Source organism: Tyto alba, unplaced genomic scaffold, assembly GCF_018691265.1.
Source record: "Tyto alba isolate M040663 unplaced genomic scaffold, T.alba_DEE_v4.0 Super-Scaffold_1000006, whole genome shotgun sequence".
NCBI lineage: Eukaryota > Metazoa > Chordata > Aves > Strigiformes > Tytonidae > Tyto > Tyto alba.
The window spans coordinates 19,697,800-19,723,644 of NW_024881272.1; the positions used below are offsets into that span (position 1 = coordinate 19,697,800).

Consider the following 25,845-nt stretch of genomic DNA (forward strand, 5'->3'; position numbering starts at 1 on the left):
CAGTGTCCTGGGCAGCAGCTTTTGTTCCCCACCCATGGAGGAGGAGGATGGTGGGCAAACGGAGGCCAAACTGTGCCACCACGAACCCCTCCGTCCCAGGGCTGCTGTAACCCTCCCTGTGCGGGCTCCTGACGGGAGCGGTGCGGGTGGCTCCGGCCATGCCCAGCTCCGTGCCCTGGCTGTGGGGGACCAGGAGCCCCAGGGACCAAGCCAAGCCCTGGAGCCAAGAGCAGCATGAGGGATTGGTGGGGCTGCCTCCAAAGGCACAGGGAAAATGCCTACCAGTGGCAGAAGGGGGGACCAGCATGGGGTGAAGGTTCTGCCCCTTGTTGCATGATGTAGAATGAGTTTGGGTGAACCACACTTTGTACGTTTTTGTAAACCAAAAGATCTGTGTCTGTAACATCCGTCAGCCTTGCCTATCATGGCGGCAGCCCTCACCTACACCCCTCTACGGCTAATTGCACCCATGAAAGGGGCCCTGTAAGATGTTGGCCCTGTAAGAGAAGGCAGGTAAGGGAAGCATGAACATCAGCGGTGTTTAGCCATGGCCTACGTGACAATGGCAGGAGGTTTGTGTTATCAGGTGAAGTCCCCGTCCCCAGAGACCAGTGCTGTGGGTGACAGTCTGTCCTGCTCACAGCAAGGTGGGTATCAGCATGATGCCACAGGAGGGCTGCCCAGGGATTTTTCACAATCCTGCTGGGACACTATCAGTTAGATAAGCTGTGTGCCTTCTGGTCAGGTCAGGATAACCTGGGCAGAGTCAGCACAGACTGCAATAGCACTGGGTACTTCCAGTGAATAAAGATAGTTAGTAGTTTTTCTTACACAATAAATATTTTGGCTTTAACTTTTTTTTTTTTTTAATTGGAAGTTTTAATACTTTTAAGCATTTGTTTCAAAAGGTACTTGCAGCGCATTCAGTTGGTGAAGTGAGAACAAAAGTGTTTGTGAAGGTTCTGGCTCAGCAATAACAGCTGATGCCTTGTCCCTGACACCCCTCTCCCTCAAAGGGTTTGAGTGGTTGATAAAAAGTTGATAAGTCAACAAAATTCACAGTGCCTGTTAATAATTCTTCTATAAAAGCTGCACATTTCATCCGGCAGTCTTCAGTTGCTTTTAGCATGAAGGGACTCATCCTGGCCCTGGTGCTCGCCCTTGTGGGTAAGTTGAAGCTTTAACAGCACTGCTGAGCCACGATGGCCACTGCAGCCCTGAGCAAACTATACCTCCTTGGGGCCTTTCAGGGTTATTTACAGCTTAATTTGCTGAAGCCCTTTTATGTCTTTGGCTGTAAACTATTAGATTTCTGTGCCTAATCTTAGCAGCAAGGGAAAATCCGAGCAAGCAGCAGCTAGCAAGTGGGGCTGGCATGGACTTGGTGTCCTGGGGGTGTGGGGTGCACCCTGGGAGTCCATTACTAGTTGTTTGCCAACCCTTAACACACTGAGTAAATTAATAATAAATGAAAGGATACACAGAGATGGGGGTTTCTCACGCATCCTTCTCTTTCCTCCCACACAGGGGGCCAGAAGCAGGACCTCGGTAAGCGCACTTCCACTGCCAGCGAGCAGCTCCCATGCTGCCCTCCCCTACGGCTCTGCCTTGCCCACTGCTTGCACCCATTTTTTGGCAGCAGCAGTCTCACCCTTCTTTGCTGGGATGATTCTTATGAGTCATAGTGAAGAAGATGTTTCTGTTAGTTTGTTTTTTTTTTTTTTTTTTTTTCAGTAGAGCCCGTTTTTCATACTGGCAACACCTACCTGTATGGCTATGAGAGCTTCATCTGGCACGGGCTGCCCGGCAGAGGCCTGGCGATGGCCGGGGTGAGGCTGACCTGCAAGCTGGAAATCAGCCGCGTGTCTCGCAGTGACCACCTTCTGCAGGTAAATTGCTATGGGGGTGGGAATCCACTCACCCGCCCGCATCATGCAGCTACAGACATGCGGTTCATACCTCCAGGCTGGTAAAATAACCAACCAAAAGATGCAAAGCTCACATAAAAGCTTAGCGCCCTTCCTGGTGCTGAGATGATCCCATAAGCCCAATGTCAGACCAAGTGGTTTTGCTCAGGCACTGATGATTTCCCCAGCACAGGCAGAGGTGTGGGCACAGGCACTGAGCTTTGTACCCTGTACCCCTGAGCAGTTCTGGGGGAGAGCCAAGGGCACTGCTGGAGTATCTGCAGCTGTAGCCAAACTGCTTTGGGTTACTGGTAGTGACCTACAGACAGTGCCACAGGATTCCTCGCAGCATCAGTACCTGAGCTCCCTTGACTAAAGCTGCCTTAGGTTCATCTCCATGTGGAAATATGGCAGGCAGCTGCTTTAAAGAAATGTCCTTAACATAGTTTTACTAAGGCAATACTAAGCTTGAGTATGAAAATGAGAATTCAAGCATGAAGTATCCATGTTTTTCAACCTGGTCCATAGCCTGAGAAAAGCTTGGTGCTGGACTTCAGATTTCACATAAGAAAGACCCTTCTGTCTCCACTATCTTCCTTTTTATACTCATCACATAAGCATTAATTCAAATGTGAACAATTGCAAGGGTAATGTTTGTGCTTGGCATAATGATATCAGATCTGGAAGCACTTTTACTCATTGAAAAGGTTAAACAAAATAGCTTAAAATACTGGCATGGAACAAAGGACCACAGAAAAGGGATCTGGAAGACACTGCATGGGGAGAAAGCTGTAAGAGGGCACTTAGCATTCATTCTAGGAGTTTACTCAGTCTATAATCCTGTGCATATATTACAGAAACAGCGTGAAGGAATACCGATTATCAAACTTGACACACTGCTGCAATTGCAGGCTCTGTGTAACCTTGCTAGAGTTGCTATAACTTTAGTAATTGCAGACAACAGTCTTGAGTAGGATTTAATTTAAGGAGACCAGTGACAAGTTGTGTTCCTCAGGGGTCAGTTTTGGGAGTGGTGTTGTTTAACATCTTTGTTGGAGACATAGGCAGTGGGATCAAGTGCACCCTCAACAAGTTTGCCAACAACACCAAGCTGTGTGGTGCGGTCAACACGCTGGAGGGAAGAGATGCCATCCAGAGGGACCTGGACAGGCTTGAGAGGCGGGCCCATGCAAACCTCAGGAAGTTCAACAAGGCCAAATGCAAGGTCCTGCACATGGGTCAGGGCAAATCCCATGAATTGAGAACAGCCCTGTGGAGAAGGATTTCGGAGTGTTGGTTGATGAGAAGCTCAATGTGAGCCAGCAATGTGTGCTTGCGACCCAGAAAGCCAACCGTGTCCTGGGCTGCATCAAGAGAAGTGTGGCCAGCAGGTCGAGGGAGGGGATTCTCCCCTTCTACTCTGCTCTGGTGAGACCCCGCCTGGAGTCCTGTGTCCAGCTCTGGGGCCTCCAACATAAGAAGGACATGGACCTGCTTGAGAGGATCCAGAGGAGGATCACAAAGATAATCAGAGGGCTAGAGCACTTCTCCTATGGAGACAGGCTCAGAGATTTGGAGATGTTCAGCCTGGAGAAGAGAAGGCTCTGGGGAGACTTCCAGTCCCTAAAGGGGGCCTACAAGAAAGCTGGAGAGGGACTTTTTACAAGAGCATGTAGTGATAGGACAAGGGATAATGGCTTTAAGCTGAAAGGTTAGATTTAGATTAGATATAAGAAAGAAATTCTTTACTGTGAGGGTGGTGAGACACTGGAACAGGTTACCCAGGGAAGTTGTGGCTGCCCCCTCCCTGGAAGGGTTCAAGGCCAGGTTGGACGGGGCTTTGAGCAACCTGGTCTGGTGGAAGGTGTCCCTGCCCGTGGCAGGGGGGTTGGAACTAGATGATCTTTAAGGTCCCTTCCAACTCAAACATTTCTATGATTAATTTCAGAAAACGTGACAAGAGGCAAGCTACCCTTGCAGCATTGATTATAACTGCCTAAAATAAAGCAGAGCACTAAATCCACACCATTTTGCTCTATGCAGGAACATATACTTTTATGTACAAGGGTGGGAGGTGTGCGTGTATATGTGACTAGATACGTATGTGCACGCAGGCATGCATTTCCCACTAGGTAGCAGTCAAGGACTTGTGTGCAAGCTTTACAGCTTGATAAGCTCAAAATGATGACAGCCACTTCCAAAGAGACGTCAGCTCCTGCTGGGGCATCTCCCATGAAAGATCCTGCAGTCATCTCTGCTTCCCTATCAGCTATGCTGAGTCTTTGTCACTCTGGGATGTGCTGGACCTGGAGCAGCAGCCAAAATATGTGTTCGGTCAGCAGCTTGAGCAATGGCTGGGCTGCCTTGCAGACTGAAAGGCGATCTCACTGGGCATCTGGGAAAAATGGGTGAGGATCCTTTCTGTACAGATTGCTGGCAGACAGTGTTTCGCTCATCCAGTAACCTTCACCAGACTTGCTGAAGTTTTGAATGCTGCTTGCACAATCTTATTTTTCTGGCAGAAATCCTTCATGGAAGTTGCATTTTAAAGGATGCTTCCAAGGCCCAGCACAAGAGGAGGAAAACATCTCCTGTGGCTTGTGTTCAGCCATGGACTGGAAGTGCCTGGTTTCTGTGTTATTGCACTGTTTCAAACTGAATTAACAGGATGAATGTTTTCCTAATTTTGTTCACAGATTCGATCACCAAAGCTGGAGGAATACAATGGCTTCTGGCCCACGGACCCCTTCACTCCATCTCCAAGGCTCACAGAGACCATCACTGCATGCTTCAGCCAGGCCTTTAAGTTTGAATACACTGAGGGAAGGGTTGGAAGTATTTTCGCCCCTGAGGACTGTCCCATCCTATGTACTAACCTAGTGAGAGGCATTCTGAACATGATGCAGATAACCATCAAAAAGACACAAAATGTGTATGAACTACAGGAGGTTTGTTTTTTCCATTCTGATTTTAGTTTTATTCTCATTTTACTATTTTATAGTAACTTGTCTGTACATACACTTCCCAGGCAATTTTCCTTGACGTATTTATTGCTGTTGCAAATGGAAAGATCATTGTGTTTAATCAATACTCACAGGCTGGGATTGAAGGCATCTGCCAAACCAGATACATTATCCAGGATGACAGCAAGAATAACCGTGCCACCATTTCCAAAAGCAAGGACCTGATGGACTGCCAGGAGAAAGCAGTGAAGAACATAGGAATGTCGTACATCCGCCCCTGTCCCACCTGCCCCCCGGTACGAGCAGTGGGGAGCCCTGCTGCCACGCTCAGGCGTAAGCCACTGCCAAACACTCGTGCCTGGTGCTGATGCTAGCAGGGAGGTTCGCTTGTCTGTGCTCGGTTAACTACCACCCATTCCTATTTGTGAGTACATCTCTTTGCACTTCTAGAAAGTCAGAAACATTAAGGGCACAGTGATGTTCACTTACAAGATGAAGTATGATCACGGCGGGACCTTGATGATGTCTGCTACATCTGAGCAGTTGTACCAGATCTCGCCCTTCAATGAACCCAATGGGGCAGCAGTCATGGAGGCGAGGTAAGCGCCATGTGTGTCCTTAGTGTAGCTATGGTTATCAGAGCCAAGAGGAGATGCCTAAAACATATTTAGTGTTGATTTGTGAGTTAGCAAGCATCTGACCTGTGGGCTGCAAAGGGCCCAGGCACTGGACATCCCTCAGGATGCCCAGCCAGGTCCCGTGTCCTGCTATTTGGGGGTTTTGCTGGGTCACCTGAAACATTTGTCCAACCTCTTAGAGACTTTGGAAAACTCTAATGAAAGCTCTCACCAGTCCTATGACATGTCTATATAGTTCTGAACAAACCACAAACTGAGAAGTGCACGATCTGTTTGTGGTCAATGTGACAGTCCTGCTGGGCACTGCTCAGTCTGCTCCAACTGCTGTACATGTCCTCCACACACACAGTGTGGTTAAAGGCTACTGATGCATTTCTTTCTCTCCCTTGAAGACAAGAATTATCTTTGGTTGACATTAAAAGGACTCCCATCAGTGCACCAAAAACTCAGCTGCAAAACCAGGGGAGTCTTCGTTATCATTTCTCAGGAGAGCTACTCCAGATGCCAATTCCTCTCATAAGGATTAAAAATCCAGATTTACAGGTATGAGAGGCTTACTTGTCATACTCTTTCATTATTTATAAGGTTAACAGGTCATCACATAATTATTTTAGATATGGATCCTTCCAACTGTCTATTTCTTCCCATAGTTAACAGAAACACTGTGGCAATTAGTTCAGAATAACAAGGAAGGAGCCACTAAAGAAGCTTCAACCAAGTTCTTACAAATCGTCCAGCTTTTTCGAATAGTGACCCTTGATCAAATTGAACCTTTGTGGGTGCAGTTTGCCAATGACCTTCCCTACAGGTAACTATCACCTTCAGCCATGATTCCTGATCAGGGGCAATGGGGGTAATGAATCCCCCTCTCCCTGGCAGGCACTGGTTCCTGAGCGCCATCTGTGCTGCTGGAGCTACTGACACATTCAGATTCCTGAAGCAAAAAATTCATGATGAGAAGCTGAACATCTGGGAAACAGCTGCGACTCTCCCTCTTGCCTTCCATTTCGTTACACCCAACAAGCAAACCCTAGAAGTTGCCTCAGTGAGTACAGATCATTCTTCCTTCTATTTCCCTCTCACTCCTTTTTAAAGGTGAATTTATAGTATTATAAGTGAAAGATGCAACATATTTCCTTCAAATTTGTAAAATGCAAGGTATTAAGAAAAATAGCACATGCTTTAGAAAATGTTTCCAAACACTTGTTGCCAAAATTTTTTAATGTTTAATGTTTTGATGTTAAAATCCACGAATCCTAATAAAATTGCTATCAAGTTCTTTTTGCCAAAATATTTTTTTTAAAACCATAGACAAACTCAAGAAAATAATATCATGTAACCAAAATTAAAAGTACATACAATGTAAGTGCAGCGAGTCTATTCACTTTTACTGTAGTCAAATGACTAGCATTTGATTTAACTTTTGAAAATATTTAGGAAAAATCCAAAGCAATTTTATCTATTTATTTCTCAAGTGTAATTTTCACTAAATACCAGCTGTAATTACTAGAAACATTAAAGACTGCTACTTTTTTCTTCTGTAGACTTTTCTGACCTGTCCCCAGATCCAGAAAGCACCAATGCATCGAGTAATTGTTTACCTGGGATATGGTAGCATGGTAAATAAATACTGTGCTCAGACTTCACTTTGTCCAAATGAACTTCTTCAGGTAGGTGACCCTCATTTCTTATTCAAAAGAGGTGAAGAAATTTTTAAAATGCTTCTAATGTTTCTTTCACACTGTTGGCAATTAGGGAACTTGCTATTTACATGCCTCTCTTAGCTGTGATTGCCTGAAAAATTGCAAAGACAGAACAAAACAACCAGCTGATGCCTTTGAAAAGTCTGGTCTTAACAGTTCAGAATTTCGTATGTAAATGGTAGAAGTCTGTGGGGATAATAGATCCTGTATACAACCTGAAACTGAGTTTAGGAATGACAAATTTAGGATGAAAGCAAAATAATTATGATTCTTCTATCTACTTTTACATTAGGTAGCATGCACTTTAAAAAGGCAATGAAGTGCCTATAAGTCAAGCTCTAGATATGTAATAGGTTAGGTCTTCCAAAGAGGCCGTGCTCTATAATTGCATGTCACTGTCAGAAATATTCAGGACATTGTCCTCAGACTTTGCAGCTCTGGCTTCTTACTCAGAAGGACCACACCACTGAGATGGCCTGCTGGTGTTTGATGTGCTTAAATCTTCCAAAAAAGTAAAAAAAAGCAAAGCCTCCAGAAGGGCAATTTGTCTTCTCAGAACAGCAAAACTGTTTGAGTAACCTTGCTATTGCTATAGGAAGTGAAAAATATGCAGGTGTAACCCTGCAGCTGTGCAGACCTTGGGGCCAGCAGGCTGGCAGGGCTGGGGAGGTGCCCCCAGGGAACGACTGAACTCGGCACCAGCTCGGGGCTGCTCTTGAACTTGCAACAGACTCTGCTGCAGGCTTCCACCTAGGATTATCTCCTACGCTCAGGCTCAGACGCAATTTAAAATCAATCACAACACTGTGTAAGGAGAAAACCAAGTTTGCTTGTATGTTCCACGTTTGGCATCCTGATAATGTTGGTGAGATTTTTCCTGGGAGAAAAATCTGAACAGCTTTATTCTGGGCTTTGCGCCAGTAGTTGTTTTGCTTGCTATGGCAATGCATATTTTTATGCATTATTACAAGATCATTACCTGAGAAGATTAATACAGTCTGCTCCATTTTCAGCCACTCCATGACCTTGCTACTGAAGCCACCAGCAAAGGTGATGCCAAAGACATGGCCTTGTCCCTGAAAGCCATCGGCAATGCAGGAGAGCCAGCCAGTATCAAACGCATCCTGAAGTTTTTGCCAACATTTTCCGCAGCTGCAGCTTCATTACCAAACAGAATTCAGGTTGATGCTGTGTTGGCCTTGAGGAAAATTGCCAGAAAAGACCCTGCAAAAGTAACTGAAATTATTATTTAAACAAATGTCTTAGAGGATATGATTTGAGTTCACTTAGTGATTCAGGAATAATAAATCCATCAGGTAATGTTAGCAACTCTGGGCAGATTTGTCAGTTACTGGTCTTCCTCTTGCCCACACTGTAAATTCCTGACATCATCCCGTTCTTACTGATATCCCGGGAAAGAGGTAGCTTTAGTCACTGTAACACTAGGCCCATTACTAATGGCTATTTCTTCCAGCCCTGTTCACTGCGCACCCAGCAATATCTTCATTTTCAGTGACAAGTCCCATGCCCAAGTCTCTGTTTAGGGTTTTGTTCTCCATTCACTGCAAATCACACATGCACAGCTTAGGAACCACTTCTCATGAGAAGCTGTAAGGTACTCAGATTGTATCTTCCATCTCTAGGTAAGGGAGATCTCCCTCCAGGTCTTTATGGACAACACACTTGCTCCTAACGTCCGAATGGTGGCTTGTGTTGTCCTCTTCGAAACTAAGCCTGCTCTTCCAACTGTAACAGCTATGGCCAGCTCGCTGCTGACAGAGCCCAGCTTACAAGTAGCCAGTTTCACATATTCACACATGAAGACTTTGGCAGTAGGCAGGATCCCACAGCTCTATAATCTGTAAGTAAAGGAAGAAATACATTTTTTAGTAGCAAATGGTGATTTTTTTTCTTGCAGTTTTCTAAGAATTTGGTGACAGTTGACTATCTTCATATGATTTTAACTCTTTATTACTCAGATCTGCTGCTTGCAACATTGCCATTAAACTACTGAGCCCCAGAATTGAAAGGCTAGGCTATCGTTACAGCAAGGTCATTCATTTCGGCGGTTATTCCTGTGAGTACGAAGTGCCTTGTTCACTGCTTCAGCTTATATAGCCAAATGCCTCTATTGTGTTCTGTGATTTTCATCCACGATTCAATCATAGGCTGTGAGTTTAGTGTGCTCTTGAAATAGAAAAAGCACAAGAGCCTCCTAACATGCAAAATCCCCTGAGGATGTTCTACTGCTCTCTGGGAATACGCTTGGGAAAGTGGTGCCCGCATATGGATTTAGGCCTCCTTCTTCAGACACTGTGGTTGTGTTGGCTCTGCCCTAGAACAAAGTTCTCCTCTTGAGGTTGCAAACTTGAGGACCTGTGGGACTGAATCCTGGCAGAACCCCTTGTGATCTACTCCAGCATGTACCTGAGGTGACTTCCATGCACCAGACATCTCAGAGACCCTAACCAAAATCTCTGTTGTTTTTTTATTTCCGTGACAGCTGAATATCAGGCTGGTGCCATTTGGAGGGTCTATCTAATGAACAGTCCCAGCACCATGTTTCCATCTGATATAATCACAAAAGTAAGAGCATATTATGCAAATACTGCAACGGATATTATTGAGGTAAGTATTTCATTAAAACAACCAGCTAGATGGAAGCCAGCTACAGATAGTATTACTTGTTAAGCCATTTGGACTATGATGTAGTATTTAACTCCATCTCTGGTTGTGAGGGTGGATGTGGAAGAGAAAATGTAGATAATGATTATGATTTTACTTAGGCTTCTTTTTTTATTTGGGCTTTTTGTCAAATACATTCATCAGTGGACACATTCAGTATAGGCATGAAAACCTGGGAGAGAAGAAGAAAGCTTATGCAGCAGAACATTAATTTGCCTACCTAAAGTCACATGGTATCTAGGCTATTTTGCATAAGTATAGGGAAATAGCATTTAAAATTAAATTCCAGCCATCAGTGTAGCCAGGGCAGCATGAAACTCCATGTAACAGCATGCAGGTATTTACTCAGCTTCTTGGGCAAGCTTTGCATCCTGGGCTGAGCTCTGCACTGCCCTAAAATTATCCCTGCTGACTAAGTCAAAGCTAGCTCAGCATGTCCTCAGCATCCACAGCCATAGCCTGCAGTCACCTGTCAGGCAGACATAGCCTTGTAAGTGCAATGGCTTCATGAAGTATGTATTTAGAGCAGCCTCAGTGAGTGTAATACTAGGTAGAAAGATTTTCCTGGGCTGTGTTGTACTTGGACTGCAATGCCTGACTCTGTTTCCTACAGATGGCTCTCCGGTCACAAAGCCTAACCAGGCTTATCAGGAAGCAGAATATTCCCTTTTCTGAGTATGATACATACAAGACACTGAAGGAACTTGGTAAAACGGTATGCCTCCAGGCACCCTTCTGATCTGTTTGCAGTACACAGTTCCCGCCAGTGCTGGGATGGCATCACCGACACCCACCGAGCTGTCCCTTTGATGTTTCCGTGAGAAAGGAGTCAGTCATCCTGTTTGGTCACGGAACGATGAATTTACATTGTATTTATGCTGTCATCAGATGCCACTTTTTCACTCAACATGTGTCAGCCCTTAATGTACAGTACAAAAGATGATGATGATGCTTGTAGCCAAAATTCATGTGTTTTAAAGTCTGTATTAAAATACAGTAAGTGGCTGCTCTTCTCTTTTAAAATTATTATTGAATAAGATTTTTGTTCATGAGTCCTCAGGTATCACCCATTACTTACAGCAGCAGAAATTACCAAGTCCTTACCTCATCCTTATGAGGGGAACCTCCTACTGAAGTCAATTATGCAACATAAGAAAGGCCACATTGGTTCTGACCTGTAAGATGTCTATTAGTTTTCTGGCTAAGGAGCCATGGTTAGCATCCTTCAGATGGGATCTGCTCTTTGCTAATACATTACTGTATTTTAAGGGACTTTATCTGCGTCTTCCTATTCTTTCCATCTCTCCTTAACACCACAGGTTCTGGGATGGAAAGAACTGCCTCCTGAAGACCCTCTGGTGTCCACTTACATCAAAGTACTGGGCCAAGAGATTGCCTTTGTTGACATTGATAAAGATGACATTCAGCAGACCATGATGGTACTGACAAGGCTGTTGTCTTTTTTGTCTGTGATGCTGAATAATTTTCCTTCCCTGTCTGTTCTTACCTATTCACCTAACCTATTTCTGTTTTCAGAGTCTAACTGGACCATTAAACTGGCAGCCAGTGGTGAAAAAAGTGGTGGAAGAGGCCCAGCGAGGCATTTCAGGCCAATGGACCCTGCCAGCGATGGTGGGCGAGCTGCGGCATATTGTCCCCACGGTGGTCGGCGTGCCACTGGAGCTCGGTCTGTGCGGCACCGCGCTGGCCCAGGCTGCAGCTGATGGTGAGCGTGGGACGCCAAACTGAGCAGTTTTCCCACAATAATTGTGGGTCCAATCCCTCTGTTGAAATTAAATCCCTCTATAATCTTGAGAAATACTCTTGTAATGTGGAAACATTAGCGTTCAGCTACCTCCAAAGGGTTTGAGAAGTAATTAGCATGTTTCATCTGGGACATATTTGTATAACTCTGGTTTGGAGTAGCAATCTTCTTTAAATAATCATGTAAAGTATTTCAAAATGTAAAAACACTGCCCCTGTGTTAACTACTATGTTTATTGAAAATATTATATCTCCAACATGTATTGTTTCTCTGTTCATGTAATTCCTGTCTGTCTTTTGCAGTGAATATACAGATATCACCACCATTATCTGATAATTTTAGACCTTCACAGTTGTTGGAAACCAACATGGATATTCATGCTGACATCAAGCCAAAGTAAAAATGTCATATATTTTCATGTACACACACAAGTGTTTACATTTATATTTGAAATAGATATGTGATTGCATGTTATTATATAGAAATCTTACTTGTCCCAGATTTGGGACCAGCTATGCTAGTCCACAGCAGTGAACTTGTGAGAAAGCAAAGCAATCACCTGATGCTTTACGACCCTGCAAACGTAGCAATGTGTACTGTATACCACTGGATGCTCTGTTGTTCTGACTTTGCTAAAAACGCTCACATTTGTACCTGTTCAGTGACTAAAGATAGTAAGCTGCTACATATGAACAGGTTTTTACAAGTTCAACATAGAATTACATCACCACCTAGCACAAGCTGGGGGGATTTCCAGAATGAAAATGCTCCTTGATATGCAAAAGTAAAAGCAAAAGCAACAGTGCTAATAATGATAATTGTAATAATAACTCTACTACTACTACTACTACTACTACTACTAAATAAATTAGGCACAATCTGAAGTTAGAAGATTCTGGTATTAGCTTGTCCTCAGCAACATATCAGTGACAAAGCAGTACGAGGGTCCATGTTAGCTTTGTTCATCAGATAAGTCCCATCACCTATTCCAGTGGCACTTCAGCTTTTTTTTATCATGTTACAATATATCTCTTCATCCATTAGTAGTGGCTCTTACAATAAACAGAACAGAGTGAAAATACAATTTTGCACTTCAAAGTTAAATATCTGCATATTAATCTGTAATTATGCATGTTTTTATTTCCACTCTTTCAGGGCATATTTTCATATGATTGCAACGATGGGGATTAATACACAGTACTTTCAGAGTGGTCTTGAATTTCATGCAGAGTTCAGTGCCAACACTACAATGAAATATGATGCCAGTATAAATATGAAAGAGAAAAATTTGAAGATTGAAACCCCTCCCTGCCATCAGGAGGTTAAGCTCGTAGCTGTGAGGTATAGAAGAGCTTGTTGCATTTTGCTTGTTATGTGTTACTGACTCTCAGCTCCCCATTATAAAATCATGCACATACAACTCCTTTTTAGGCTCTGCTGTACCTTGTCAGCCACATAAAGCTTAGTATTTTTTGTATTTCGTACTTTATTTTGTATTTAGTATTTTTTCCACCAGCAAAGACAGGTAAGCAAAATCAGAAGATGTTACTTATGTGCCATTTATCACCTCCACAGGAGTGAAGTTTATGCTATTTCAAGGAACATGGAAGAAGTAAATTCTGAAAAGAAATCTCAGCTTCTCCCCAAAGCAGAAGTACCAAGTATCTCTGACCAGCCATTGCAGCCATCAGAAAGATCTTCAAGAGCTGACAGCTGGAAGGTAGGGAGGCCTCTCACATCTCAATTGCAGACAGGCAGGTAGCAGACAGCTCCTCAGAGGGGCTGAGCACTCCCAACATGGCAGCTGGCTAACCAGAGCACAAACACAGAATCTGTGAGATTCAACAGGTGCCTGACATATCCCAAACCAAGCCTCACATAAGTCCCAACGGGGTCGAGACATGATCATTCACAGTTTGCTCACTCTCATCATCTCATGCAGGCAGGGTTGCTTTGACAGCATGTTTTCCCATTTATTTATAGTCATGGGGAAGGTGTGTGAAATTCATATCCTTTCTGCAGTATCACTTTTTTTACTGAGCCAGAGCAATGTGGAAAAGATGGCTCTTGGGCAGGATATACATTTTTCTTCCCAAATCCCGAGGTAATCCCTGCAGTGGATTGCAGAAGCCCCTTCTCTTATGCGCTCTTCAGCTTCTGAGTCTGGTGTGGGAGGGGTAGGTTGACTAGAAATAGGACAAGCAGTAGCCCAAAATTGATGCAGAGAAACAGTCCCTCCAAAGTGCCCTGCAGGCTCTCATTGGGAAGCGTGTTTGTGAAATCCTGCCCAGGAAAGGCTGGGCAGGAGAGCTGTCCTCTTCCACAGACCACTTTGGAGGAAACCCCACTGCTTCCAGTGCTTGGATCTCCAGTTTTAAGCAGTGCTTCCTTACTCGGACAAGACTGTCATTCTCTTCACTAATATGAAGAAAGACTTTAGAAGCTGTGACAGTGTTTTTTTTGTGGAAAATATCTTTCTTTGCCATGTTTTTGTTTAATGCAGCAAAGCAATATTCCTAGTGTGATACCCAAAGGATACCAGCAAGGTTCAGAAGAGGTACATCACCACAGTGTACGAGGAAGATTTTATGCACGCATCTTCTGCAGGAAATTTGAGAGTTTGGGATGTTCTGCTTGTCTCAGCCTGAAGTCACAGAATTCTGCTTTCTTAAAAAATACCTATCTGCACAAATTAATTGGAGAACTTGAAGCCAAAATAGTTTTGAAGCCAGGTACAGTCATGACAACAAGATTTTCTGTCAATCTCTGTCAATGCTGCTCAAGCAGCACAACCCTGGAATGTAAGTATCTTGACTTTAGTTCATACAGATGCTGATATTGACAAAATACAGCTGGAGATTCAGGCAGGATCCAAAGCAGCTTCCAAAATACTTGATGTAGCAAGCTCAGGGTCTAAGGAAGATGAGACATCTCTGTACGAGGACATACAATCTAAACTGAAGAAGATTCTTGGCATTGAAAAAATGTTCAAGGTAAGAGTATTCGAGCATTGGAGAGGGAAATATTTTCCTATAAATGAGGCCAAGGGTTTCCAGTGTGGAAAATTGGCATGAGAAAGGAAAGATTTCGGCTGGGAGGAATGGGTCTAGGTGAGTTCTGGTGAAGCTTCTGCAGTGTGTGGGGCCAGGAAGTTGTATTTCCTAGAAAGCCTGTAGTGAGCAGCTTGTCTGACACCCAGAGAAACGTTATAGAACAAGCTAAAAATTCATAATGCTTTGAACTGTTTTCGGAGGTTGCAAATAGAACACGGCACCATAGGAGACGGACTCACAGAACAGACAACACTGCAGTTACAGATCTCTGGGCAGAGCCCAGTGCAGCCCCTCTCTCCAGTTCATCCTCTTCTTCCACTGCTTCCTCTTCTGATGATAAAGAGCCTGGAAATGAACACAAGAAAGATGACATAAGGCAATCTCAGAAGAAGCGTGGCGGCAGCAGCAGCAAGAGCAGCAGCAGGAGCAGCAGTATCAGTGTCAGTTCTGCTAGCAGTAAAATCTGCAACAGCAGCAGAGAAGACCACTCTGGAGACATGCACTGCAGCGGGGACAGTGAATATTCCAACCAACAGGTAACTCACACAGGCTGGACCTTTTTATATTTCTTGTAGAGAATGTTTTTGTACATCAGGAAATCGTGCTCATAAAGCACGGACCAAAGAAAGGGAAAACAGAATGTTGAGGGTGGCTGTTAGCTGCAGGATGGATGAGGTAACCACCTAGCAGAGCTTTTTCCCCTTTTTAATCTCTGGTTCTCTGAAGCATTTCAGTTCAGAAGTTTCAGATTTCAGAAGATTTCTGTTTCAAACGCTTAAAAAAATTATTTTTGTTTTGCCTTTTTTCCATACTCAATACTGAACTTTTTAATGCATTTATTGAAAGTTAGCTTCTTGTCTTCTCTTAGATCTTCTTACATTATTTTCACAGGCAAATCTACCTGTTTACCATTTTTGGTTCAAGTCAGCAGACGAACAGGTACATTTACTGCTTATATTATGAGCAAGGTCTACAACTGCTCTCACTAGATTTGCTGCAATTAGAGCTTAGTTCTCTGAGAATAAAAACATGAGAAATTAATTCTGCAACAATTTCCAATGGTACACAACTTGCTTCAAGGTGATTCTCTGTTTTTGCAGGACCCAGGAAGGGAAGCTCTGAACAGCAACATCAGTTCCTCCTCTTCTTCAGCTAGTGATGAAGGCATATCTAAAGCCATGTCTCAGGTGAGTGTCTTAATCTATAAGAAATAAAAACTTTGGATTTCCAATTATTGTATGTTTACAACAGAATAGGAAAAATATGATGATTTAGCATATTAGAAAGAAAATGAATTGTTTCTTGTTTTATAAAAGTGAGCACATTGGATAGTCATTGAATATTTTTTAATATTCACTCTATACAGGCTACATTTTTAAATTAAACTGAAATGTATTGTTGTATATGTTGAAATTTGCGTTACTTGGTAAATAATTCACTATAAAAATTAGAACACTAGAAGTGCTGACTTGCTTGATCAGAAACTGGTTTCAGGTATATTTTTTATTGCATAGCTCCCTGTAAAAGTTCAGGACGCGACTCTGCCACTCTTTTGTTCATTAGGTCTTCACTCCCAAGTACTTCCGTTCATGTTAGCAGGACCATATAGGGCCTTTGAAAAGACCTTGATTTTGCAGTAATGCTCCAACCTTGAGACCAATGCAGGTGTTTATTCAGGAATGACTGCATGGTAAATAGTTAATGGTACCTGGGCCTTCTGTAAGAGCTGTTGTAAGAACTGACAGAATCTGGAGCAGATTTCATCAAAGGAAAATTTCACACATTTCCAACAATGACTTATATGCCTACAAAATAGTAAACCTTACTCTGCTGAGGCACCAACTCTGCACCAGCAGCTACCAGTTGTTAGTGCAAGTAGCTTGTGCAAAAAAGGCAACCAGCTCTACCTTCCCCCCCCGCCCCCATTTCCATCTAACCTGAATTCACCTCTCTTGTCCATCTTTTCACCACATGACTGCTTCCTTAAACTCTTCCCAGTCTTCCCCAATGTCCTCACCACATACACCTTCTTCCTCAGCCACGACCTTGCCCTTTCCCCATTTCTCCCTAAGCCCTCCCCAGATCTGTCTCACCTAATCTTTCCGTGGCTCCCTGCCACTCGGACCTGGCAGCCCAGGGAGGACCTGTGCCCCACAGCTTATCCCCCGTGCAGCTCTCCCCTGGCCGGGAGGGGACCCCTGCCCACGGCTCAGGTGGGGTGGGCACAGCCCCAGTGGATGCTGCTGCCGGGCACAAGGCTCCGACTTTGCACGGGGCCACATGCTGCTCCTCATGCAAGTACCACGCTTTGGGCTGCACTGAACAGATCCCTCTGTCAACACAAATTAGCACGGTTTTAAACAGGCAGTTAAACGAATTTTATCAAAAAGACTGTTATCTAGACTACAGGTTGGTAAGAGAGCAGTGCTGAGCTGGGTAACATTGGTTCTTTATGCAGTAGGCTCCATACCTCCTTTTGTTACGCTGAAATTACTTTATAAGTAGATTCCCAACATTACTGTTTTACTTACATAGGTCGCAACAGCTCTCCCTGGAAAGACTGTGGCAAAACTACATATGAACCGAATAGATCGAGTGATGATCTATGATGCTGTCCCATACTTCACATAAAAAGACTTTCTGAATGAAAATTTTCCTTTACAGTTATATTTGGTCTGTGATTTTAATACAGTAATTTTAATGCTTTGTTTATGTCTTTGGTCTCTATTTCCTCTCTAACGACTTAAGCCTAAATTCTTGGGAGACAGCAAGCCACCAATACTGGCAGCAGTCCTTCGTGCCATCCACAGAAACGAGAAGCTGACAGGATTACAGCTTGTACTGTACACTGATACACAACCCACAAGATCAAGGGTACAGATGTTTGTTTCAAGCATCACAGGATCAAGTAGATGGAAACTCTGTGCTGATGCTTCAGTAATAAATTCTCATAAAGTATCAGTAAGTTTAAAATAATGATCAGCTCAAATGTAGATTAAATATAATGATCTTAATATATTTTATACAAAAATAAATATGTTCCCCTCTACTAGGGTTCTTTTAAATGGGGTAAAGATTGCCAGGACTACCAGATTGCTGCTCAGATTGCAACAGGGCAACTTGCTGCTTATCCAGCCATGCAGATAAAGCTGGAGTGGACAAAAGTATCTTCAGTAGTCCGAACAACTTCAAGATGGTGAGATTTTACTTTAGTTTTGAAAAAATCAACTGTGCCAATGATCCAGACAATCACAGATTCAGTTCTGCAATTTCAGAGCTGGAAAAATTCCCCTTAATCAGAATGACATTATAAAATCAGATTATACTTGTCTGCTTTTTTCTGTGTATTCATTCCTTTAAAGCACAGTGCATTTTAGTTTGCAGGAAAACTGCTTGAAACAAAGGGGATCATGGGATTCACTTAATCTATTGTGGAATTTTAATTTAAAGTAATTTTTCATTCAAACATGCATTTGCCCACAAAAACATATAGATCCATCTCAAAGTCTAAACTTTTTTCATAGTGCTACCAAAATACAGACACATTACAACTCAGTTACTTAAAAATGCATGCAACACAAGCTTTCACATTAAGGGCATACAGGTGATTCGATTAACAAATGTCTACTGAAGAGGATATTTTTTAATATTAGGTTGAATTACCTGCAGTGATGTTATCTGCCCTTATTAGAGGGGAGGAAACCATCCAATTGACTATCTTGGAGAAAAGGCACAGAACTCAGATTTTTCTGCTCTGAGACTGTGCCTTTTTTTAAAGGAATATTTTCTGTATTTCTGTATTTGAGTCTCAAGCCTGTACGGGAAAGCAGTCATAGACATCACAACACCATGTATTACCAAACCATGATACAAAATGTATCTAACACAGAATGTATATAGCTTCATGCAATTTTAGTCTGAACAAATAACAATAAATTTTTTCAAAGACAGATTGTTTCAATCACTTACTTCCTTTTCCAGGTTCTACTCCTTTCTTCCAGGGGCTGTGTACATGCTTGGGTATTCCCAAAAGCAACAGCGTAGTCCCTCTCACCAGGCAACCTTGGTTATGGCTCTGACATCTCCAAGAACCTGCGATGTGGTCCTCAAGCTACCTGAGGTAACTATTTCCACTATCTTTTATCCTGGGGCATTGAATACTTACAAAATCAAAGGTTAATAGCTTTTTTAACCCACTGGTTTTGTTTGGGATTTTTTGTTTTGGTTTGGTTTTTTTTTTTTTAAACTACAAAAAAGTTCCCATCTCAAGGACATTATATTCATGCAGTTGGTTCCATCATGAAAATATCTTACAACACACTTCTCTTTCTCATGTAGCATGCGAACACATGAAATAAGAGACAGGTTACAAAACAGACATCATGTTTGATAGCACAATAACAGTAACTTATTCAAAATATCACTCCTCCCCAAATCTTCAGGAAGATGATAGGTTTGCCTGTGTCCTAAGAAAGATAATAAAACCAGGCTGTAGAGAAGCATGATGGCCAAATAGCAGCCCTCAACATACGGGCAAGGGAGGATGTACATCTCAGTTGAGCAAACTGTTCAGACTGTGAGCAAATGTGATGCACAACTCCCCAGAAGGCTGCAAACTGGTGAATATCAAACACTGTTATTTTATAGGTTGCAGATGTTTCAAACTGTAGAGCTATCTCATGCTGTAGACAGAGGACTTAATTTCTTTTTAGTTCTGACCTAAATGTAGATTCTAATTTGGATTTCAGTCAGTACAGTCCCATTTGAACATTATAGGAAAATGCTATCTCATCTGTACACCGTATTTTGCATTTACATTCATCTTTGTTTTCTGACTGATTTTCAGCTCACAATTTACAACAGAGCCATCAGGCTTCCCCTGCCATTCCCCTCAAGTCAAGGTACAACGATTTCAATACCACCATCCCCTGACCGGAATGTCTTTTCCCAAGCAACACTTTCAATCATTGAAAACCTTAAAGGTCAGCAATTAACTATCTGCACAAGCATTGATTGACTTTGCAGATTTTGTAAATATGATTTATACTTTTGACATAACTTTAAATTATTTTACATTCACTTAAATAATCAGTTGGATTTCAGATAGAAATAAACCCATATGTATGAAAATCTTTGAGTCTGCAAAGATGTAAAGAAAAGGAAACTTATACTAGCAAAATAAAATATTTAATTCCATGCCAAATAGTGATTCCAAATGCATCCATTCCCAAATGCATTCATTTGAGCGTCACTGCAGAGACTGCTTGTGAAGAAAAAAAATTGCAAAATTTATGTGAGGGACATATAAGTGACCTCAGATTTGGGATGCTCTGCTTGATTAGTGCTGTTACATAGAAACTACAACAGCTTCAAAAGTATACCCATTAATTTCACCTCCTGCACTTGATTTTGAAGGGATTATTGTTTCATTAATGCTGTATTAAAAGCTAATCACATTATACTTACTTAGGGTAAATTTTAAATGGAAAAGCTTTATATAATCCTGGGATAAGGAGTCACATTTTGCTTGCTATCAGTGGGCTAATACCATACCTATGTATATATCTTTGGTAAACACCAAAACTAGTCCATATTAATTAAAATTGTTGTAAAATAATTTCTAATCAGAGATGGTAAGATTTCCAACAAAATACCATTACAGTGAAAAAGGGGGAAGTTTACTCTAGTGTGGCTTTTTTCCTTCCCCTTCTGTTTCTAATCCTGGTTATGACTTGATAAAGGTAACAGCATTTTAGTGAATTTTCTCTAGTATTAATGGTATGTGAATTGTTAACAACATTTGAGAAAATCTTTTGACTACAACAAAGTTACAAAAGCCAAAAGGCCACAAACAGAGAGCTGCACTTGCACCAGCTGTGAGCAGAATTTATCTCACACGACGACTGAATCATGAGTGGGTTGCACTGCTGTCTGAGGACTGGCAAAGTTTTGCTTTCATATTACTACAAATCCAATATTTCACCTGCAGGAATAATTTTGCTTTTATGTGGGAATAGGTAAAACCAGAAAATAGTCTTTTTTTTTTTTTTTTTAATGCAAATCTAAAATAGAATAGCTGTCTTTGAAGTATAAAAGGCTTGCTTTTGACTGATTTTTTTTCAGCTCGTTGTTCAGTTTTCCGAAATACAATCACAACCTTCAATGGAGTTGAATTTAACTATTCAATGCCTGCAAATTGCTACCATGTCGTGGTGCAGGACTGTAGTCCAGAACTGAAATTCCTGGTGATGATGAAAAGACTTGAAGTGTCTGCTGACCTTACAACAATAAATGTCAGACTTGCCAGCCAGTAAGTAATTGCAAACTTAATGACAAATAGATGTCAAGCTGAATATGCTATAAATGTGAAGACCAGATTTTTAGGGCAGATTGGTGCTGGCATAGGACTCATGCAAAAATTATTAATGTCAGTGGAAATATTTCTAGGAGTGTCACTGGGATTTGGGACTTTGACTTGCAAAAGTGCTTCTGAAATATATCTGAGGTTCACAGTAACCTGAAGTCTTTATTGCCCAAAATTCTTCATTAATTTGTTAGCATTTAACCATCTCATTAGTAATTAGGTAGACACATAAACTAAAAATCCAAAAGGGACTATTGTAATCATTTAGTCTGGCCTCCTACACTCAACTGATAATTAGAACTAATTAGCACCCACAGTCACCTCAGAGATGTTGAGAAGTGGACATAGCTAAAAAGGGAATTACTTATCCCAGATTAGAGACACTTTCTTAGGTCATCCCTTAGTTGGTGCATAAGGTTCTACTCTATTTGAAATTAACCTAAGACACTCCATGTTTCATCTTGGAGCAATCAACCTCCACCATCATAGGTTCTTCTTTAAAAGTATAGTCTGATACTCTAAATTGTATGGGATTATGCATGCCAAAATCATTGTAGGGAGTATTTTTCAAAGAGCATAAATAGACTTTGATCTGTAAGGTTTCATTACAAGTTATTATTTATTTCTTAAAATTGTGTGCCTAACTGTGCCATAATGTTAGAGAAGCAGAGAGAAACTAGTATTCCCTGCACCAGTTTTGTGGGAGAACAGAAGGATGCTTGTTTTATAGACTGTATCTTCTGTGATAAAGACATTCTTCATCACTGTATCATTCCTGATTGTTTCATACAACTGTATGGATGTGCTTTTGATGTGCTTGAGCTTCATATTTCTTCATTAGAGTGAACGCTACTCTGAAGAAAATACTAGGATACACAGACTATTCCGGCTGTAAGAGAACCACCGTAGGGAATCCAATCTTCCTTTGAAATGTAAAGCACCTTCAATTTATGTGAACGTAATAGCAATTACATTGTTCTTCAGCAAGGGTCCCTGTAGCCTGGTGTCTTCCTGCCTGAACTGTGGCCACAAGCAGACACTCAGAGATGAGGAAAGCCAGGGAAAGGTTTATTGTGAGCACTCCTCCTGGCAGACCTTCCTGGGCTCTCTCAATCTCCCTCTCAACGGGTAGCAGGTGATTCATGCCAGAATGATATGAGCATCCTGTAGTGTTGGTTCTACCCGGGCCAGAAATTGTGAGCTGAGTAGGGCAAAGGAGAAGCATTTGTTTATACTCACTTTCTTTACTTAAAGTGACGTTGACATGTATGTTTCCAATGGGGTCATCCAGTTGAAGATTAATGGTGTTCAAGCCCCAACAGATGTTCCATACACATCTAATTCTGGTAAGAGACTCATCTTTATATTTCACCTAATCTTTTCTGATCTTCCAAAGAAGGAGAGGACGTGATCCTGCAAACAGCTCTCAAGACAAAGATTGCCCCAATTTGAGAAACAATTAGGTGATTTTAACATGCCTTCATGCTAGCTTTCACAGGGGGTGGCAAGAGAGATGAACAAAGGAAGAGATGTTGATCCTGTGTATCTTTGCACAAACCAAATAATGCAAATAATGCAAATAATACCTTGTGCTGATCACAGAGACCCACAGAACAAGCACCTAGATGTCCCCTGGCCACAGCCACCCTTGTCACAGTGTTTTGGTTTGTCCCCAGGCAGAGCAGTATGGTCTTTCTTATTTCTCCCACCTCTTTCAAAATACATTAGAACCTGCATTAAGTCCCCAGGAACTTAACAAGTGGTTCAGGTTGGACCCTAAAACAACTTCATTTTAAAAGAAATCCCTTTTTGCTTTTTTGTTGCAGATGCAAGCATGCTGATCAGCAGTGAAAAGGAAGGCCTGTCACTAAAAGCCCCAGATTATGGCATAGATAAACTATATTATGATGGCCATAGACTTGAGGTATTTTTTTTAATTATTTTCAGTGAGTTTATTTTTAGAAGAAAAACATTTAAGTACATCTTCTCTTTATTTCCACAAAGATTCAGGTTGCTTTCTGGATGTCTGGAAAAACATGTGGCATTTGTGGAAAATATGATGCCGAGGAGGAAAGGGAATATCAAATGCCCAGTGGATATTTAGCTAAAGATGCAGTGAGTTTTGGTCAGTCCTGGATCATCTCAGAAGACCCCTGTGCTGGAGGTACTAAGATTCTAACATATATTAATGTCATGGCCTTTGACTAATTAATTAGTCACATGAATAGATGATTTATAGTAATTTTAGCACAATCATCTTATTTTTCACTATTTTTGTGATCAGTGGCCATAGACTAAAAAAAAAAAAAAATCTGTTTTCCCCAAGTTTGTTAATTCACTGCAAGTTCTGGTTTTGTTGCATTTTTATAGCAACTTCTTACGCACTATATAGTTACCTAGTGTGTTCCAGATAAAATTATAAACTCAAAACTCCTTAAAATAGTAAGTTAGTATGAAAAGTAGGTAGTTTGACTGTTGACAAAAGACATTTTATGTCATCCTTAATAGTTTCATTCTTTATTTCCATTCTGTTATTTCCAGGATTTTAGTTTCACAGAAAAAAAATTAACATCTAGCCTATCAAACTAGAGGGCATATAAGGTGTGAAATACCTGTTTTCATTTCCACAGGCTGAAGAATAATTTAATCCAAAACCCTCAGGCTGGTAATGACTGTTCTTACCATCCAGGTCCTATATAAAACCAACATGAACATATTGATAAGATTAGACTGCACCACATTTTGTGCGGAACCCAACTCTCTGGGCATGTGGTGGCATTTCTGGAATATATTTTTAGATCAAGCTCCCCTGGGAAGACTGGTCCAGGAAAGCGTGGATCACAGAGGCTTAAGGACTAAGCTAGTCAGCCATAGCAAGGCAGGTGTGATGCTAGGCACAGTGCAGAAGTGGATATACAGGTGCCTAGGAGCCACTAGTGCCCCAAAATTAAGTGCTGTCATCGTTTGGGTAAAGTTGAGTGTTAGCTGACCAAGGTTTTCACATGTATCTTTTTTGATTTGGACACCTGTGTCCTACCTAGGTCCTATCTGGCAAGCCTCTGTCCTTGGGACTGTGAGAAACAAGCCCACGTATATATAAAAAAAAGTTTTATTGGGGACACAGTCAGTGGAGCAAAGAATACAGCGCTGGGCGCAATGGCACACCCTCTGGAGCCAAAGGGGCTCCCTTTTATTGTATTAATGGTTACATATTCATCTACTCTAATACATATGCATCACTACTCCAAGGATAGGGAGGGAATATTACAATTAGTTCCGAGAAATCATTAACATATCCCCCCACCCCAAATTCCTCCCATCGTGCTTGCTCAGTGCTCCCTGGTGGTCGTGGGCAGGGGTCTGCAGATGAAGGCTCGTAGTCTTCTTCACTGTGTTCCTAGCTGACCCTTACTTCTGTGCAAACTCAGTCCTGTAGTCACATACACCTTGTCCTTCAAGTTTGGGCTAATTTGCAGCTCCTTTGTCTTTATGGCTTAGTGGTTTCAGTTCCTCTCTTATCTCAAGGACAAGAGATACCAGAGATGGCCCATCCTATTCTTTCTCATTCCATTGCAAAGGAGTTACCATCCTTTGATATGGACCATCTGGTGAGAAGCCCAAGAAGGGGGGGGGCTGTTGGGTTGGTGTTTCCTCAGATCAATTCCCCCCCTTTTCTTTTCCCAGTAGTAAATTCTTTTACTTTTCTTAAAACTTGGATCGTTGTACTAATAATAGCTTTAGCCTAACTCAATAAAAGTAATTATTTAATTACTTCTAGCGAAAGCAAAATTCTTCTATTATTTATCACAGGACTGTGCCTCACATACCTGATTTTCTCAGAGCCTAAACCATTGACAGAAAACGGACTCACGTCAATCATATTAGTTTCACATAGCTTGTGTCACTCGGTTCATCCACTGGTCTCAGTTGTTGCTAAATTTACAAAATAGGTTCAAAAAGCTTTTTTATATAAATTCTGTAGGTGCTTTAAGAGAATGCATGTTTTATAGCTTGTAAGCTGCGGCGCAAATTTGTCAAAATTGAGAAGCCAGCTGCATTTGCGAAGGCAGCAAAATGCTTCTCCGTGGAGCCAGTTCTACGCTGCCCGGAAGGCTGTCCAGCAACCAGGGCTGTTCCTGTCTCCATGGGCTTCCACTGTGTTCCAGCGGGTGAGTCTCCACAACGGGTACTCGTGCACAACACAACGTCCCACTGTGACTCCTGTGAAAAGCCGTGCGGCTGGCTGTACGAGCACAAGTACCTTGGGGTATAACACACACACACACCCCCCGCACACAACCCCTCTTTCCTCTTTTCTCATTTACAGACTCTGCTCTCAACCTGGAAGGACAGGTTAGGCTAGACCAGAAATCCGAGGACATCGTGAGCTCGGTCTCTGCCCACACCGCGTGTTCCTGCCCGCAGCGGCCGTGCCCGGCGTGACGCCCCGTGTCACGGGGGTGACCCACTCGTTCCTGGGTGTCACTGCCAGCCCGGGCGGCCTGCGACCCTGCGGACACGGCTGGTTTGGACAGTGAGGATATGGCCCCGTCCCCTTCAACAGATCCTTTCCCCCCTAGTTATTTTGAGACCTTGGAAAATAATTCTGGACACCCTTTGCCGGGTTTGATCTTTTAATAAACCGTTGCTCCGTAAAAGCGGTCGGTCAAGGTCATTTCTCCCTCAGCCAGCGGCGCGCTGCGGGCGGGCCGCCGTGGGCCGCCCCCGGGCCGGCTGCAGCCCGTCCCTCCCGCCCGGAGGCCCGTC

General features: G+C 42.4%; 1 protein-coding gene across 1 annotated transcript; it reads left to right on the forward strand.

Annotated features, from left to right (window-relative positions):
- Window positions 1-1,127: 1,127 nt before the first annotated feature.
- On the forward strand, window positions 1,128-25,684 carry LOC104357025 (vitellogenin-2). Its single transcript, XM_009962376.3, has 35 exons — window positions 1,128-1,167; window positions 1,528-1,548; window positions 1,738-1,889; window positions 4,604-4,855; window positions 5,005-5,166; window positions 5,321-5,469; window positions 5,901-6,051; window positions 6,159-6,316; window positions 6,388-6,553; window positions 7,053-7,178; window positions 8,225-8,443; window positions 8,855-9,072; window positions 9,191-9,288; window positions 9,715-9,839; window positions 10,510-10,611; window positions 11,216-11,335; window positions 11,433-11,622; window positions 11,964-12,057; window positions 12,817-13,002; window positions 13,237-13,381; window positions 14,165-14,393; window positions 14,482-14,654; window positions 14,915-15,250; window positions 15,606-15,653; window positions 15,815-15,901; window positions 17,463-17,675; window positions 17,768-17,910; window positions 18,696-18,834; window positions 19,561-19,696; window positions 20,838-21,024; window positions 22,333-22,424; window positions 22,905-23,002; window positions 23,083-23,242; window positions 25,089-25,247; window positions 25,406-25,684. The coding sequence occupies exons 1-35, from the start codon at window positions 1,128-1,130 to the stop codon at window positions 25,519-25,521; spliced, it is 5,190 nt and encodes a 1,729-aa protein (XP_009960678.3). The 3' UTR covers window positions 25,522-25,684.
- The last annotated feature ends 161 nt before the right edge of the window (window positions 25,685-25,845 follow it).

Excerpts from the sequence above, each read along its gene's own strand:
- LOC104357025 (XM_009962376.3), top strand. The coding sequence starts at position 1,128 with ATGAAGGGACTCATCCTGGCCCTGGTGCTCGCCCTTGTGG. Across the intron at positions 8,444-8,854 it reads CCAGAAAAGACCCTGCAAAA|GTAAGGGAGATCTCCCTCCA; the intron begins GTAACTGAAATT and ends TTCCATCTCTAG. Across the intron at positions 21,025-22,332 it reads AATGTCAGACTTGCCAGCCA|TGACGTTGACATGTATGTTT; the intron begins GTAAGTAATTGC and ends CTTTACTTAAAG.